This window comes from Antechinus flavipes, chromosome 4 (genome assembly GCF_016432865.1).
Source record: "Antechinus flavipes isolate AdamAnt ecotype Samford, QLD, Australia chromosome 4, AdamAnt_v2, whole genome shotgun sequence".
Lineage (NCBI taxonomy): Eukaryota > Metazoa > Chordata > Mammalia > Dasyuromorphia > Dasyuridae > Antechinus > Antechinus flavipes.
In genome coordinates, this window is record NC_067401.1 from 399004218 (window position 1) to 399023526 (window position 19309).

Consider the following 19309-nt stretch of genomic DNA (forward strand, 5'->3'; position numbering starts at 1 on the left):
ATTCCCTAAACTTGACATTCTTTATTCTGACTCTTTGTTTTTGTCTATGATGTTTCCCATGCTTAAATGTACTGCCTTCCTATCATTGCCTTTTAGAATCCTGAACTTTTAAAGCACAGCACAGGGCCATCTATTATATGAAGCCATTTCTGATCTCCCAAGTTGTTAATGTTCTCTCCCTCCTGAGATAATTTTGTATTTACTTATTTGTGTAATTGTTACATCCTCCACAATGAAAAGTAAGCTCCTTGAGGTTGGGTTTTCTTTTATTTGTTTTGTTTTATTTCTTTTACTGTCTTGTACATTATTACAATAATAGTACAATTAATAAAAAGTGGTTAATAGATTCTAATTGAATTGAGATCCTTTCCCACCTATGATATTCTGTGTTTAGGTTTCTGGACTGTTTTAGCACATAATGTGCTAAATATACTAAATAAATAACACAGTGTATTTTTATTCCTTCATACATGCACATATTTATTTATATATGTGTATCTCTCAATCTAGAGGATAATAAGATTATTCTCTTTAAGGGGAGGGGAGGGAAAAAGATAGCTGTGGGGTTATGGTAGAGAAAGATCAGTCTTTAAAGTCAAGTCAATTTGGGTTTTAAGTCCAGTTTTGTTACTTGTTGTATGACCCTAGGCAAGTCACTTAACCTCTTAATGCCTCAAGCAACTTTACGTAAGATTAAGTTTAATAAAAATTGCCAACTTCCATTGGTAGAATAAATCTCAGTCCCAGACCAAAAAAACCCCAAATAATCCAACATATATGTACAAACATATATATTTTTGTTACTGTCATGGGATTCTATACATTACGGTAAAACTTGATCATCTTTAATTTTGTTACTGTTCACCAATGTCTTAAACATTTTAGCTGGAGACAATAGAAATATTTTTTCTCTCTCAACAACTATAGTCCCAGTAGCTAGAGCCTGACATTATATTCTGGAATCCCATTACCTCTATAGCTTTAGTGGAGTATCCTACTACACAAGACTGAGCAGATTAATGTGATTTGCAGGACAGCCTCTAGTAACTAAGGCTTCTAGGGTAGAATAACTGGATGTGGTTTGTGATGGGTAAAAATGGATAGTTTTTGTCATGAGAGGATTTTTGACAACTGGGGCTTGAAGGTACATTGGTAGAGGCTCCAGTAGTTTTTAGTTGAATTAACTCTAGTTGGTAGAAAAGATATAGGAAATTGCTCTCTTCAGGGTAGTGAATTTTCAAGATGAGGACACTGACATAAAAATGGAAAGCTGTCTGAGGACAATGATTATGTCTTATCTAATTCTGTATCTTTCCCAGTGTCTAGCACAGTGCTCTGCATGAAGTAGAAAGATATCTTGAAGGTAATATTTGAGTTCAGTTTTGAAATCACTCATTCTTCAGCTGTTGGAGAGCCAAAGCAGAACAGGGACTGGGAAGTTGTATCTTCTATAGCAGGGGCTCCCAAGGGTTAGGGTCACAGGCAGTGACCTTGAGAACATTAACAGCAACTCTTCAGGTATGCTAGAAGTTGGCTTCCTTGACAAAAAAAACTTTGAAAGCTGAGAAGCAGAGACCATTCAGGTGTGTGATTCACTCCTGTCTAGTTGTATAGGGGACTGATTGAATTTGAGTGTAAGCTATCCTTTCATTAATTCCTATAAATGCCCTTCAACTGGTGAACTTCATTTGTGAATTCCATATAAACTATTGAAAAGAGTTATCTTATTTTCCATTCTTAAATGAGTTAATATAATTTAGGACTAAATAATGTATTTGAGGGCAGAGCTTTCATTATATGACAGTAAAAAAGTAAATAATTGTTGAATCCATTTCTTCAAAAAGAATACTTTATTACATAGTAAAACCTACCCCTTTGTGGGGAGGAGGGGTCTAGAAAGCAGGAAAGTGGGAAAGGAATTATCTTTAAGGGTTGTTTCTGATTTCGTTTTAGATTTATATTTAGCTGAACATAACTTACTAAAACTATTTGGCACAAAAGATATCATTAATTTGTATTTTATTTTGTAGGCCAGTTCATGGGTTAATTTTTCTTTTCAAGTGGCAGCCAGGAGAAGAACCAGCAGGCTCTGTGGTTCAGGATTCCAGACTTGACACAATATTTTTTGCAAAGCAGGTATGACAATCCTTACAATAATAGAGGTTTTATGTTACTTAGTACAGTGTTCTCTTATACCAACAGATTTATTGTATGTTAAGCCATTTAAAGAAATTGTATTCTATTCTGATAAATTTTTGATTTTTTTTATGTTTTACTTTTATTAATTAGGTTCCTTCTTTCTTAATCTCTATTTTTCTCTGGCTTTCCCTAGAATTCTCATTGTTTAATTTTCAGAATTTTTTTAATCTAAAGTCTATACTGTAAGAATTAATATAGCTTGAAATAATCTTCATGGTGATGAGGAAATAAGACAGCAGGTAAAAAAAAATCTATTGGAAAAATTTCTTAAAAAGGAGGAAGGAAAAAGATAGCTTGACATTTGAAAGGGGGAACTAGGATTCAGTGATACTGTATTTGAGATTATTTAAGACTTTAGTATATTTATATATTATAGGGAAGGAGCCTATAATAAAGAAAAGAAATTGACACGAGAGAATTGATGATTATGGAAGACCATATTGTTCTTGGGTCTTGGATGAAAGCATGTTTTATCTCTTAATAGAAACTATAGTTTTATGGTGTGTTTTTTGTTTTGTTTTTTTAGAAACTATAGTTTTAAAAAGTGTTTTCACATATTTTAATTTACTGAATACTCTCAGTAATCCTCTAAATGAGGCAGGTCCATATTCTTAACATTGCAGGTGAGAAAAATAAGGTTCTGAGAAGTTAAGGTACCTATACAAGGCCACATTTTCTTTCTGTTATATTGTATTCTCTCTTCAGTTAGTGTAATGTCTGGGCTAGCTCTCTGGAGGGCCTCAGAATCAGTCAAAATCCTTGGTCTTTAGGAGGAGAAGTGAAGGAGGCAGCCAAGCTGCCACGTGGCTCGTCAGAAATGGATCCTGGAGTCTGGACCCTGAAGTCTTCTCTCCTGAGCATGCTGTGCCAGAGAGAATCTGAATCTCTCCCTCAATCCTCAATCCTTCCCTAAGATTATTCACCACTATATATTCAGCAATGGCCAATCTTGAGGAGAGCCATCATGTTACCATATCATTTAAGTATATATTTATAGAACCGTTATATCAGATTGAGTAGGTACTTTGCCTTAAGGACTCTGTTATCTTAGATTCAAGTACACCTTTCCAGTGTTTCAGCCTTCTGCAATCATTCCAGCCGCTTGCTTTTGTTTTAGAACACAGGTGGTCACACCCTCTCTGACTTTTCAGGGAGGTGAAAACCCCAAAAAGGATGATTACTCCTTCCCTGGCTTCTTAGGAAAATGGGTGAGAATCCCAAAAAGGTGATCTCATCCTCCCTGACTTCTCAGGAAAGGGGTTGAAAACACCAAAAAGGAGGTGATCACACCCTTCCTGACTTCTCAGGAAGAGAGATGAAAAATACCAAATGGAAGTGGGAGGTCAAGCCAGATATTGTTAGCAGGTTTCTGGGCTGAAGGGTCTTAATAGAAATGGTTATGCACACACCCATCAGCATGGGAGGTATTACACAAGCACATAGCAATAAAGCACAGGATAGCAGTGATGACTCTGCATTGTATGGTGTAACAAACATGAATTGTACGTGCAAGTAGTGATATAACAATATAAGTCAACATGGTGTAAAAGATTTCCAGAAGTCCTAGAAGGAGGGTATGTAAACAACAATCACACATAATGCCTCCTTCAGCAGCCAAGAGATAGTCCAAAACCAATCTATTGTCCATTGCTTTACGTGTCAGGGAATCCAATGATTCCTGCAGATTTTGAAGTCTTGCAACAGTTTCATCATGTCTCAGGGATTCCAATGATTCCCAAGTGTCTTCACGTCCTGCATCAGTATCATTAACAATTTTTGATGTCCATGAGTCAATTGCCATAACTGCTATGTTCTTTCAGTGATGGGCACAGTCAGCGATGGAACCATCCGATGTTTCTTGGGTCTTCTCCGTTTCAAGGGTCTGCTCCGTCTCTCTCCAATGGACAAGGCAAATACAGCTTGTTGGCACCCATCTGATTCCTTCTCTATCTGTAGAGATACAAACAAACTCTCTCCCCCAAGCAGTTAGCCTCTCTAGTCCCTTCCATTCACCACTTTCTGGGTCTCTCCACATCACCTGCTGATTATCTAAAGATAGTGGGGCTGCTCTCACTGGACACTGCCCTGCCGATAGGTTATAAAACCTATCTGCCAGAGATAGTGCATCTTTGTTAAAAATTAAGAAGTTAATTGTATAGCTAAATTTAAAAGTTCTCTAGGGTTACCTATAGCTCCCCCTTTCTTTTGTTTTTGGAGGAGCGTCTTGATGTCTCTGTTTCTCCTCTCTACTATTGCCTGTCCTTGAGGATTAAAGGGTATGCCAGTGGTGTGTAAAATCTTATACTGTGCACAAAAGTGTGCAAAATTTTTGTATATGCAGCTCCATTATCTGTTTTTATTGCTTGAGGTGCACCCATAATTGCAAATGCTTGTATGAGGAATTCAGTGACTACTCGGGCTATCTCTTGCTGCTGGTGTTGCAAAAGTAAATCCTGAAAAGGTATCTACTACAAAATGGATAAAAGATGAGCAAAAGATTTATAATGAGTCACATCCATTTGCCAAATTTCATTAGGTCTCAAACCACAAGGGTTCTTTCCTGGAGGGTGTGTAGAACGGAAGGCAAGCTATACAGGCCTTCCTCTTTTGTTATCCCAAATTGCAAACATAAAGCTCAAGCAGCCTGATGATATTTAGAATGAGATTCTTGGGCTGCCTGAAATAAAGGAGTATTGGCTAACATGGTTAGAAGGCTGTCTGCCTTTGAATTACTATCAAAAATAGGAACTGGAAGTCCACTATGTGAGTGGACATGCAAGATATAAATCTTACTTGGATGCTTTCTCACTTGCTTTTGAAGTTCCTTAAAGAGCTGATAAATATTAGAAGCTACAAATTTTGGGTCTATGGCAATTCTTTGTACCACACCTATTGAATAGGCTGAATCAGATATTATATTTATATCTCCTGGATAATAAGTAAGAGCTAGAATGATTGCATACAATTCATTCTGCTGAGTGGACTGAAAAGGAGTTCTGACTACTCTCTTAATAGTTAAGTCATGAAAGTATACAGTACAAATATTATGTTTGGATGTATTTGTAAAGATAGTTGGTCCTTTATGAGGAACCTTAGAAACCTTTCCAAGAATCTATTATCAATTATGTAATAGTCTGTTTATCTTTAATGGAGACCCGTCTATGTAAAATTTGGAGCCGGGGCCAATAAAATTTGCCACTCTAGGATGGTTTCACGGTGTACATTAATTTGTGCATTGGTATAAAAGGTGTGTGTCTTGTCAGGTCTTATCCTAGATAATTGTACTACTCCCTTAATGGCTTTTAATAAAATTCTAGCCACAAGCACTGGGTAAGGAGTAAGACTTTGTTTTGGTTGTGCTGGGAGGTTCACCCCCTCTATCACACTCTCCCTGATGAAGGACTGCTGTGGGTGCCTCTTTTGTAGCAAAAACTGATTATTTCCAAGGGTTTTTGAGTGACTCTTTCAACCATATTGGATAAAGCCAGTTCAAGTACTCTCACAGCCTAAAAAGCTTTTTTTGTAAGCTGGCTTGGTGAGATAAAGCACTTTCTCCCCTTAAACTGTCATATAATGGTTGCAATTGATAGGTAGTTAAGCCTAACACTGGACACATCCATTGGAATATCTCCTATCAATTTCTGAAAGTCATTTAAGGTCTTTAACTTCTCTGTTCTTAAGGAAAGTTTTTGTACTGTAAGCACCTTAGGTTGTACTTAATATCCAAAGTATTGAAAAAGAGAGTTCCTTTGAATTATTTCTGGAGCTATGTGCTATTTGTAATTCCTTAGTGTTTCTGTGGTCTTTTGTAGACATGCTTCTAACATTTTGCTCCTCAGGTGCATAGCCCAATGTATTATCCATGTATTGTAATAACATAACTTTTGGAAATGCTTTTCTTATTGGAGTAAAAGCAACAGCAACATGCATTTGACATATAGTAGGGTTTTTTTCTATTCCTGTGGCAAAACTGTCCATTTTTATCTTTTATAAGGCTCAGCTAAATTAACGCTGGGCACTGAAAAGGCAAATCTTTTCATATCCCCTTTATCTAGAGGGATAGAATAGAAACAGTCCTTAATATCTATAACCCAAAGAGGCCATTCTTTAGGCAATTAAGTAGGAGAAGGAAGCCCAGGCTGAAGAATTCCCATAGTTTCCATCTGTTCATTTACTTTTCTTAAATCAGTCAACATCCTCCATTTTCCAGATTTTTTTTTTTTTTTTTTTTTTTTTTTTTTTACAAGAAATACTGGGGATTTCCAAGAACTTAGAGAAGGTTGGAAGTGTCCTTGGTCAAGTTGCTCCTGTACTGTATCTAAAAAGGCCTGAATTTTATCGTTACCTAAGGGCCACTATTCTATCCACACTGGTGTATCAGTTTTCCATTGGATAGGAACAGGTGAGAGTGTTGGCAGGCCTTCAACAGCAGCCCTGCCTAAAAAAATTGAAGTACTGATTTGTAATCCTAACTGTTGTAAGATGTCTCTTCCTCACAGATTGATGGGGATTTTTTCAACCATAAAAGGAGTAAAAATTCCTGTCTCAAGGAATAGCATTAACTTCAGCTGCTATTGATTCTCCTATGCCAGACATATAGTTGTCTGCCTTATTCTTTGGCCAGTGACTGGGCCAGTTGGCACCTCTAATGACTACGATCTGCACCTGTGTCTATCAACCCTTCTAATGGTATGCCATTTAAATAGATAGCGAGCTTAGGATGATCAGTTGTAACAGCTGCACTTCAGAATATTCTTGGATTCTGTTGTTGGGAGTCAAAATCTGGGCAAATATCACCAGATTGCCTATTAGGAATCTATATCAGTAAACCTGATGCTACTTTTTCCCCCGGTTGGTTATACATTGTCAATCTGTATTAGTGACTGGAATATTATCTACACATTCCCCAGTTTCCCACATCAGTGTATGGATGGACACTGTTTTATAAGCACTCTGAGTAGGTGAAATGGTCAAGCCTACTGTGCCTGGAGGCAAGGGATCCATATGCTGCTGGAGAGGAACAGATTTCACCTCCTCAGGGGATATTTCAGTAGTCCCAGCTGCATACAGCTCTATTCTCTGCAATCCTCTTTTTCCATCAGGTTGTTTCTTGGCCGATTGGTCATGTCTGAGTACTGAACTTCTAATGACTCTGGGTGTAGCATAGGCTGCCATCATGCTCCAAGTGTTTTTTGCGTTGGGCCCTGGAGCTGAGCCCCTCATCTCTTTTCCCTGAATCAGTCTACATTCTGAGGCCCAATGGAAAGCCTTTGTTACATTTTGGACATGGGATTTGGGGTCTAGTTCTCCCATCCTGTTTTCTCATTCTGTCTCTGCCAACATTGAGTAGATGCCCTACTTTTACCACACTGAAAGCATTGACGAGTCTCTCTGGAAGTCCCTTGCCAAAAGGGACCCTGTCTTGCCATTATGGGATCTTGGGAAGTCTGCATCACAGCCTGGCTATAAAAGGCATTTGAAAGCCCACTGTGGCACAGCATCTTACGATCTCCTCTAAAGGAGCACCCTTGTGTAGTCCTAATGTAATCATTCTACAAACCTCATTAGCATTTCCTTTAGCAAGTTGTCTTATCATAATTTCTGTTGCTGCATTTTCACCAATAGTTCATATGACAGCTATCTGCAAATATCCTTCAAAATCAGCAAAGGGTTCATTTGGACTTTGGGCTATTTTCGTGAAGGCTTCCCCTCTATCTTGTCTTATTGGGAGGGTGTCCCATGCTTTGATATCAGCAGCGGCAATTTGCTCATATGCTATTATAGGGGTATAACCTCTTACCTCTGAGGGTTCTGATTGCCAGGGCCATACATAGCAATCTTCCTTGGATAAATATGGAGACAAGACTGATGTTAAAATGCCAAATTGTCTTTCATCATTGGTAATCTCTGAACCTCTCTACATCTCTGTCTTTCTCTCCGCATCTTCTTCGCCTATGGCAAAGCTGGCCATTTATATTTACTCTCCTCTGGATTGCCTTGTGCCTAGCTCACTCAGCAGTGAGTAGGTGGATCCACAGAAGAGAGACACCTGGAGTTAGTGCTGAGTCCTAAGAAAAAATCTAGCATGAGGACACACCCTTTGCCATCTAGAGGTAACACTTGTAAGACACAACCTCTGCCTCAGAGGCCAAGCCTCCTTCTACCTCCTGGGTCCACCCTACCAGCTGACATGGCATACATGGCAATTATCAGAAGGAAAGTCTCTAACATGGTAATTAATCTGTGCTAAAGTGTCTGCATAAAGACTACACTTGTTAGTTGGTCACAGGTGATTGGTATATTAACTCCAGTTTGCCTATTTTGTTGGGCTCATATCCTACAGAGTTCACCATACTCTGAAAGCAACAGCAAGTTTGTCCAGGTTTTAAACATGTCCTTGCTATAGATTTCCAATTGTTAGGGGTTAAAACTTCAGAAGATAAATTCTCTCATAACATATTAACATAAGATAATACAGACCCAAAGAGCTTAACTCTTTTTCAGATCCTTGATAATTTCTAGATTAAAAGGAGTATATCTTTGTTTTTCTTGACCTGAAAAGTTAAACTCTTCAATCACAGGATAAGTTTCTCAAATCTCAAATTTCTCACATCAGCTGTATTCTGCCCTTCCTTTTTGGCTTTAATTAGCACCTTTTGTAATCAAGTAATAGGGGATGGGCAGGACTTCTATATGGGCGGTGATGGTGTCACTGCCCTTCCCACTGCTCCTCCCTCCACCCATGAAGACAAAATTGATGGAGGAGCGTCACAAGATGGAGAATGCACTAAGGGTGCCTCCTGGGGTATAGGCAGAGATGAAAGGAGAGGCAGAGGCAGTGCATAGTACTCAACTTGGGTATGCCTGGTTATGCCTTCCAACTGTGTTATCAGTCCATTCCCCCTTCCTCTTTCTCCTCACATTTCCTTTTCAGGCTGTGCTTATGGTACTCAAGATCTAATTCTCCATACTTTCAGCTGCTTTATCAGTGTCCTCCTCTTCTTGTTCTTTCTTCTTTTTCCTTATTCTAAAACTTATGTAATTCCTTAAAGTTAATTGTATTATATTGTGGAAATTACAATTTTGGAAAGGGAACAAGCTAAAAATAAAAGCACCTCTTAATAGTTCTGTTGATAATTCCTTTTCTTTGGTGCTTTAACATTTCTGAAGCACTTTTCCTCAGAATCTTATGAATTAGGTAATATATTAGTCCCTTTTTAATGTAAGTGAAAAAATAAGTGATTGCTTAAGGTCATACAAGTAATTAGGCCTTGATTTTGAACCTATGTCTGTCCTGATTACAAGGCTATTGTTTTGTACAGTGTTCCTTCTCCAGTAATGTCTCTTATTCTTAATTGGCTTTGATTTGAGCTTTTATTGTATTTTAAAAATATGATATATACAATAAAAACTGGTGAAATGGGCAGAGTATTTATTTTTAAATTAAGAAAGCAGATATAAATATAAGATGAAGGTAACTTTTAAAAATTCATGGTGACTGGTTAAGAGCACCACTTATTCTTTTAGTTATCTAGATTTGGGAACACAACTTTGGCATGATATTGACCCCTCATTCTCATGTACCCCACCTTCTATCTCTTTAACAAATCTCTCATAAATCCTTTCCTTTCCAAGATTTTGGCTACCATCTAGATTTTGGCTCTAATCTTCTCTTGCCTATATCAGTATGTTTGTTAGCTTCCTAATTGATTTGCCTACTTGAAGCCTCTCCTCACTCATATCTATCTTTTGTTCTACTTATCATTAAAGTGATTTTCCTCAAATGCAGTTCTAACCATTTCTCACTCCAACTCAACAAATTTCAGTGATTTCTAGTCACTTCTAGGATCAGATAAAAAAATCCTGTATTTGGCACTTAGATCTCAACAGTCTGAATCTTTCTAGTATCCTTATATTTTACTCCCTTCTGTGTACTCTGCAATTTAGTATAGTGGTAAACTTACTATTGTTTTGTTCACAGTGCTTTGACTAGCTGTCTATCATTCCTAGAATGTACTTCCTTCTTACCACCCTAGTTTCCTTTGAAATACAGCTTAACTGTTGTTTTCTACATGAACCCTTTATTCCACCAGCTAACTCATGCACTCTTTTCCAAATCAATCTTTTATTCATTTAAATCATGTTGTGTATACACATATGTATAGGGATACATGTGTGTGTGTTTGACATATATACTTTTCTCTTCCATTAGAATGTAAATTTCATCTTGAAGGCAAAGACCACTTATTCTTTGTATCCTTAGGTGCTACTATCCATAGAATCTATGACTTGAAACATAGATTAAGTGCTTGTTAAATACTTGCTGATTGATTGATTGGGGCCAATCTTCAAATAATTGTTATGTAGAACTCATCCTTTTTTTTTTTTTTTTTTTTTTTGTAATGAAATGCAAAATCCCTGTAACTATAGTATATTCACAAATCACTTAGAAGAATAGTATTTTTTAAATCTTGAGTTTTCTTGATAAGGTAACCTGTAATAAGAGGAAGCATATGATGTAAGAAATCAGAATTCTGGACTTGGAGTCAAAAAGTTTTGAGTTCGTCTTATCTCTTAAGCTTGGCAAGTTTGTTTTAGTTTAAAAAAGTATATTGAGAATTGGCATTTCCCTTTGGGGGCTGAATCAAAGCGCTTCAGGGCTATGGAAGATTGTTGATAACCTGAGAGGGTCTAAAAGAAAGATTCTTTTTCTGGAGTCTGTGAACCTCCCAGAAATCTATGTATAGATTTCAGGAGATTCATTAACTTGGATAGAGGGGAAAAAATACAAATTGTTTTCATTTCTAAGCATTTCTTACAGTTATGATTTTTTTTTTTTTTTTAATGAGGGGGCAGAGCCAAGATGGAGAGGAGACAGAATTTTTCTGAGCTCTTCCTGGCTTCCCTTAGCACAATACTAGATCAGTCCTCTGAATAGATTTTGCAGTGACACAACCCACAGATATTTGGAGTGTAACCAATTTCCAGCATAATATATTTTGGAAAGATTTCAGGGAAGGTTTGTCTCAGTTGAGCAGTAGGGGACTTGGCCCAATGTGGGGAATCTAGTGGGAGGCTCTTAGCCAAAATACAGCAACACTGGCTACTGTGTGCTGGTTCAGAAGCCAGTGAATCTGCAGACTAGCTGTGAGATCTCCATTGCAACTGCAGAAAGCAAATAGGGAGCCCCTGAACTCCAACATAACAAGAAAGACTTGGCCACACCCATCCAGCATGGGAAGGAAACCTGTGGCACCATCAGCCCCAGGGCAGTGTAAGAAAAGGCTCCAGACAATGTCCCCTGAGTCCTTGGAGCAGACCTCACTCAACCTTTTTTAAAAATGATCAAAAAAGACCTCGGATCATAGATAGTTATTATGGAGACAGGGAAAAACAGATCTCAAACTCCTGAGGACACTAAAGACAAAAGTCCTCCAGATGAAGCTTTGAAGGGTGATGTGAATTAGAATTGAAAAGGCTCTTTTAGAAGAATTCTTAAGACTTATAAGAGAGTTTGGAACAGGGAACATATTGAAGAAAACTACTTAAAAATACATATGGTGAAATGGAAAAAGAAGACAACTCCTTGAAAAATAGAATTGGTAAAATGGAAGAAGAGAACAATTCTATTTTAAAAAAAAATGGAAGAGAATCTGTAACCTTCATCAAATTGCCAGAGGAATTCATGACATGCATAAAGAAGTCTGAGAACTTGTCTTTTTCTGGTTTTGTTTCTCTAAAGGTCTTTAAGAAAATGACTGGATTGATATTGGTCAGCAAAATTGTAGAGAACTACCTTTTTTGGTACAAGTTGAATTTCATGGTTTCAGGTCCTTTCGTAATCTGAGATTCAATGAGATCTAGAATTTGACAAGATTATGTTGAAAAATTGCTTGCAAATTAAAGTCTGAAGAAATTGATATAAATGAAAACTGGATAAATAATATTGAAGTTAAACATTTCTTGATATTATAAATATAAAAAATTGATATGTCCTCAGCAACTTGTTATATTGGACGCATGTGATAATGTCAATACACTGGAGCCAGAATCAGAATACAAGATGTTGGTGTGCTAAAAACGTTGATGTGATGTACCAGGTAGATGTACTTGGCTACAAAAAAAAATAAATTTCACAAATATATCTCATATTGAGATGAGAGAGCTTGGATAGTTAGTAGTCAAAAAATATGTAATGGATTTTAGTGTATTGCAAGGTCAGTGAGTCAGCAAGTATGGTATCAATTCTCCCCAAACTTAATGTAATCTCGAGCTTTATTAATTTGTTAGACCTCATCTGGAGTAATATGGTCATTTGGAGTGTTGCAATTTAAGAAAATTGATTAGCTAGAGAGTTTCCTTTCAGCTTTCAATCTTTATGATCTTTAGAGAAGGGCAACCTAGATGGTGAAGGGCTTTGAGTCCATGTCATAGTCAAAATAGTTAAAAGAATTAAGCATAATTAGCTTGAAGAGATGTCAAGTGTAACATGACAGAAAAATATGAAGGTTTGTCATGTGGAGGAGGAATTAGTCTGTTATCAAGTAGGTAGAATCAGATACAGTTTACAGAAGTTGCAAAAAAAATGTTCTTTATACTTGGTGTCAGGAAAAACTTAACAATTAGAGCTTTCTTCTTTTTTTTTTTTTTTAATAACTTTTTATTGATAGAACGCATGCTAGGGTAATTTTTTATAATATTATCCCTTGCATTCACTTCTGTTCCGATTTTTCCCCTCCTTCCCTCCACCCCTTCCCCCAGATGGCAAGCAGTCCTTTACATGTTGAATGGGTTACAGTATATCCTAGATACAATATATGTGTGCAGAACCGACCATTAGAGCTTTCTAAAAGGAGAATGACCTTGTTTTGAAGGTGGTTTACCTTTGTGGAAATCTTCAATCGGTGACTATACAAATCATTTGTTGAGTATGTTATAATGGAGGGGTTTCTTTTCATGTGTGGTTTGTACTAGAGTCCTACTGATATCCCAGCTTTCAAATTCTGTTTTTTGTAATTATACTTTAATGATTGCAAAATACTTTGCATAAATTATCTCTTTTAATCATCACAATAATCCTGTAAAAGGAGATACTCTTGTCTCCATTTTACAGATGAATAAACAAGCTGAGAGCTGTTGACTAGTCTAGAATTTCAAAGCTGCTAATTGTTTAAAGCAGAATTTGAACTTTTATTTTTCAGGCTCCTATAAGTTCAGTTAGCTACACTACACTAACAAGTTAAAGATTGTTTCTGAATTAATAGTATATATTTCAGCCACTTGGTGGCACCAAATTCATTTTTAAAACCTGAGAAGATTTTTTACAAAATCAGCATGGGCCGATTGGTAGGTTATTTTACAGAACTGGCCATATTAAAGAGAATTTTTAAAATAATGGTCTGGCTCCATTGGAAAGAAGTTCAATTATCAATGATGCTTTGGCTGCTTTGTTTAATGTGCTGTTGGAGGTATAAAAATGAAAAAGAGGAATTTATAGAGAGGAGTTAAAAGAGGCATACAAATAATGACAACGTGCAATAGAATATATTTAGTGCTTTTATTGGAGAGTTGTGATATTCTATTTGACTTGAGAAGAGTAAAAAATCAGTTCTGTAGGGGGAGTCAGAAAATTTTATGAAAGAGATGATAACACAACTTGGCCTTGAAAGATGGGTATTTTGATAAGCAGAGATGGTGTGTATTGCAGACAAGTGGGAGTGATATAAATAAATCTCAAGAGACTTAACATTCATATACTGTGTGTTTGGAGAATAGCAAATAGTCTAATTTGGCAGGCACATAGTTAATAGAATGAATATCAGTAGTTGATTATAGCTAGGACTTAGGAAGAAAGTTAAGTCAGAATATTGTTGTAACTATCTAGATAATAGGTTTTGATTTAGCATGGTATTAAGAAAACAGCAAGGGAGGAATTAGAAGCAAGGAACTGTAGCAGTACATTTGAGAAGAAGGTGATAGTTGATTAGAGGTTAGGGGCCCTAAGAGAAAATAAATTATTTTTGAACATTAAGAAATGAATTTTTAACTGAAATTTCAAGTTTGGGTAACAAAATTGTGATGTCCTTTACAGGGAAGTTAAGAGAGGAGTAGGTTTTTGGAAGAAGGTAAGTTTGGTTTGTATATATTTGCATTGAATATCATGCAACAGGAGATGTCTAGGAGACTTTAGAATATGTGGGTCTGGAGCTCCAAAAGATCATCATGACTAGAAATGAGTATTTGTGAAGAGTCATCCTTGAATGGGGTGAAACTGACAGTATATGTATAGCCAAGGAAAATTTGGAACAATTACAAAATTTGCATATTATTCTTGTATAGTGTCAATTTTTATTTTCTATGTGTAGTACATTCTCTATAGACTTATTCCAAAAATATTTAGTATAGATTGCAATCTAAATGTAGAATTGTTTGGTTTGAGTTCCACTCAGTGCTTGACAGTGCTGTTCATGAAGTAGACTTTTAATACAAAGTGATTTACTCATTTATTTATTTTTGCTGTATATGTGGTAAATACTGGCACAGTCTTCTATTTGTACTTACTAGAAAATGGCGAGAAAATAAAAAAGTGAATATTGATACATTGAACCTAGGGAAAGTGCGGTGTTAAGTTCCCTCAGGCACAAAAACTAATATTTTACTAGAGATTGCTGAAAGTACACTTCGGTATGTAATTTTTCATAACAAAACATTTATTCTGATATTGTTTCTTAACACAGTAAATATGAAATAACCCATAAATTACAGTACACAAAATAACATTAGCAATAAGCAAAACATTTTTTAATTAGTAATTCCCTAGAATTCTGTAACCTTTTATGATTTCAAGTAACAAAACCAACCAAAACATTGATTTCAGACAATATTATATTCACTTTTTAGAATACAATGAGCAAGCATGGCTTCATTGATAGGTAAAATTGATAAAGATTTGAACTTGTTTCTCTGAGGAAAGGGGGCTTTATTATCTTAAAAGCAATCAAGCAGCAGCAGGGAACCTTCTGGTCTGAGGAGCTTGACTGATATAAATAAGATTAGGATTGTCTCCTCCAAAGGGAGGTAACTACCTTCAATCATTGGTTGAAACTAATAAGCTTCTGCTAGAGCCTCAAACCTTGAAACACTTCAGCATGACCCAAATTTCTGACACCTAGCCCAGTGAGCAACAGCTTCTCCTGGCAGTCAGCTTTCCATGCAGAAATTTAAAAAGGCTCTGCTGGGGCCTATTGGAATTACAGTGGAACTTATAGAGTACCATAAATATTGTACAACAAATAAATTTTTAAAAACTAAAATATTTTAAAATCTAAATCATATCTTCAGCTGTCAGATGACAGATTTAGGGCATTTTACTACAATATTGTTATTAACTTTTCTGTCTTGACTACCTTCTGTAAACCTAGGGGAAAGGTTGCTGGGACACTGTCCCACCTAGCTAGTGAATAGTGCTGGAGATTGTGAATGATTCACCAGCTTGATCATATCAGCAGGGGGCATAACAGCAACACAAGTTTTTAAGTTTTTTGAGTTTTAAAGGCAAACAGTGAAACTATACTCATTATGAATGCACGGGTAGCTCTTTACAAAAGATAAATAAGACTAGTGATAAGTCCTTCCCCATATTTTTGACAACTTGTTTTTTAAACAAGAGAATAAGACATCTGACATTTTTAGTGTTTGTCAATTTTCATTAGTCATTAAACAAGGGATTTAAAAAAAAAAATTGTCATAAACCATTAGTTCCAAAAGTAGTCCTTAGCAAAGTTAATTGAACTTTAGTATTAGCACTTGCATTATAGTCAAGGGCATTTATTAATGAGATAATATGCAGATAATGTGTGTGTGTGTGTGTGTGTGAGAGAGAGAGAGAGACAGACAGATAGACAGTCGGACAGACAGTGTAAGTGGAAGATTATCTCAAAAGGCATTAGAATTGAGAATAACTAGCTAAAGACCTCCTGCAGAGGGGTTACTTTTCAGTTGTGTCTTACAGGAAGCCAGGAGCTATTCTGAAGAAGATGATCATTCCAGGGACAGCCAGTGAAAAGATACAGTATCATATTGAACGAACAGAAAATAGGGCAATATAACTAGATTTTCAAATGGGTGTTTTGAGAGTCAACTGGAAAGGTAGGAAGGATCTAGGTTGTCAAAGTCCAGACAAAATTTTATATTTGATCCTGGGTAATGAGGAACCATTGGAACTTAGTTAAGGAATTGATGTGGGTAGATCTCTGTTTTAGGAATTCACTTTGACAGCTGAGTTAGAGGATGGATTGGGATGAAGAGAAATGAGCTAAGGACACCAATTAAAAGGCTTTTGAAATAGTTCAGCAGTGAGGGTGATGAGCCTGTACTAGCATGGATATTGTGTGACTGGAGAGAAAAGAATGTATATATTAGATGCTGTAAAGATAAAAATCACAAGATTTTGAAGTAGATTGGATATGTGAGATGAAAATAAATGAGGATATTGGTACCTTTGATAGTAATAGGAACATTTGGAAACATTGGGAGGGTTTGGAAGAAAGGAAAATGAGTTTTGTTTTGGGCGTGTTGAGTTGTGAAGTGATGTGGGATTGAGTTCAAGAAAGAGATTAGAACAAGGGTTCTTAATCCTTTTTTGTATAGTAGACTCCTTTGGCAGTCTTGTGAAACCCTTAGGTCCTTCCTTAGAATGTTTTTAATTGCCTAAAATACATAGAATAACAAAGGAAATTAATTTTATTAAAATGTAGTTATCAAAAAAAAATTAAGTTCATGTACTTCTTTTAAATCTTCTGATATAGAGAGAGAAGAAAAAGGGGCTCAGAAATGAGCCTCGGGAAACATGATACCAACAATTGGTGTGATTGATCTAGATGAAATTCTAGCAAAGGACATGAGAAGGAATAGTCAGGCTCATAAAAGAACCAGTAGAGAGTGGTATCACAAAAATGTAGAGAGGTGAAGGTATCCAGGAAAAGAGAATGATTAAAAATGTCAAAGAACTCTGAGGATTGAGAAAAGACCCACGCATTTGTCAATTAAATGCTAATGGGAATTCAGAGAAAGTAGTGATCAATATGGGTTGTAAAATTATTACAGGGAAACTTTTTATAAAGGGACATGGGATTTGAGTTGGATTGGAAGGTTAGAATATTATTCTACGTTTGGGTAATAACATCAGTAAAGGTGGGAATAAAAATAGAAGGGAAAATTCCAATTTTAATCAACCAAATTTCAGAAATCGAACAGGAGAAATGATTTTCTGTGCATTGCTTTTTCAGATTTTGATATCACAAATGTGTTCTGTATATTCAGGTACCACTATACCAGATCAATTTCCTTGTCCAAAGTGGTTAGAAAAGAACTAAAATTAAATGTCTTTAATAATTTAAAGAAGTCAAGAAACCCAGGGAATTTTTGAAACACAATTTGAACTATTATCATAAATTAACTATTTGTGTAACAGTTTGTGTAACAGTAATGTTTTCTCTTTTTTTGTATTAAAGGTAATAAATAATGCTTGTGCAACTCAAGCCATAGTCAGTGTGTTATTGAATTGTACTCATCAAGATGTCCATCTAGGGGAAACACTTTCAGAGTTTAAAGAATTTTCACAAAGTTTTGATGCTGCTGTAAGTATGTCATTTTTTACATCATTTGGGAAGTGAATTCTTGTTTTAATATGCTTTATTTTAAAAATGTGTTTTAATTTTTAAAAAAATTTTAGATGAAAGGATTGGCATTAAGCAACTCAGAAGTGATTCGACAAGTTCACAACAGCTTTGCCAGGTAGTGGGAATTTAAATTATGTTAAAATAATATTTTTCTATATTTCATTCCTCTCTTTAACTTTGATCTTTTCCTTGCTCTAGACAACAAATGTTTGAATTTGATGCAAAAACATCAGCAAAAGAAGAAGATGCTTTTCATTTTGTTAGTTATGTTCCTGTCAATGGAAGACTATATGAATTAGATGGATTAAGAGAAGGACCCATTGATTTAGGTAAGTATATATTGTTAAGTAGCTAGTAACAATTTATGTCAGCTAGTTGTTTTTATCATGTGTAATCAAATCTCTTTTTGGACAGAATTTGAGGTTTCATGCTTTTTATATTTTTGTAAGTATCCATTTCAGATATTTTATCAGTTTTACTATTGTATCATAGAGCAAAATATTTCCTGACTTTTTTCCTTTTCAGTTTTTTTTGAAATCTGTTTTTTAATATATATTTGATATGAGCAATTTGATTTTCCTTTTTTAAAAGAAAATCAAATTTGCTACTTTATTTGTTTTATTAGTGGTTTGTTTTTGTTTCCAAAAGACCTGCTCCTAGTTTTATTAATTCAATGAGTTTTTTGGTTTGGAGTTTTTTGCTTTGTTTCGGAGTTTTTTGCTTTGTTTCTATTAAGCTCTTCTTTGATTTCCAGAGTTTCTGCTTGGGTCTTTCTGCTTTATTTTTCTAGTTTTCTTAGTTATATACCCACTTTCATCAATTTGTTCTCCCTGTTTTTTATTGATACTAGATTGTTGATATTTAGAAATAGAAATTTTCCCTCCCCAAGGACTACTTTTTAGATGTTACCCTTATGTTTTGTTATGTTGTCTCATTTTTTAGTGTTTTGGAAATTTTCTATGGCTTCTATGATTTATTTAACACCCTCTACTTCTTAGGATTAAGTTATTTAGACTCTTGAGATGGATAATGCCATCCACATCTAGAGAGAAAACTATGGAGACTGAATGAGGATTGAAGCATACTATTCTTAGTTTTTATTTTCTTTTGCTTTTTCTTTGTGGTTTTTCCTTTGTGTCCTGCTTTTTTTCTTTCATAACATGACAAATATGGAAACGTAGACTCTATTTCTATCAATATATCACAGATTGCTTGTTGTCTTGGGGGAGGGAGGAGGAAAGAGAGGGAGGAAGAAAAAATTTGGAACTCAAAATTTTATAAAAATGAGTGTTGAAAACTATCTTTACATGTAATTTGAAGGAAAAATATTATTGAGAAAGTTATTTTAGCATATACTTGTTTTTAATTCATTTTTCAAAGGCCTTTTATTAAGTTTAGCTCTTATTGCATTTTAATATGTAAATGATATA

General features: G+C 35.6%; 1 protein-coding gene across 2 annotated transcripts in view; it reads left to right on the plus strand.

Moving 5' to 3' along the window:
- The window catches only part of UCHL5 (ubiquitin C-terminal hydrolase L5), a 36981-nt gene that overhangs the window by 7293 nt on the left and 10379 nt on the right, over nucleotides 1-19309 (plus strand). For both annotated transcript variants that reach the window (XM_051998733.1, XM_051998734.1), the window contains exons 3-6: nucleotides 2031-2136; nucleotides 17712-17837; nucleotides 17933-17994; nucleotides 18078-18208. In XM_051998733.1, the coding sequence (XP_051854693.1) occupies nucleotides 2031-2136; nucleotides 17712-17837; nucleotides 17933-17994; nucleotides 18078-18208 (425 nt within the window). The remainder of the gene's footprint in view (nucleotides 1-2030; nucleotides 2137-17711; nucleotides 17838-17932; nucleotides 17995-18077; nucleotides 18209-19309) is intronic.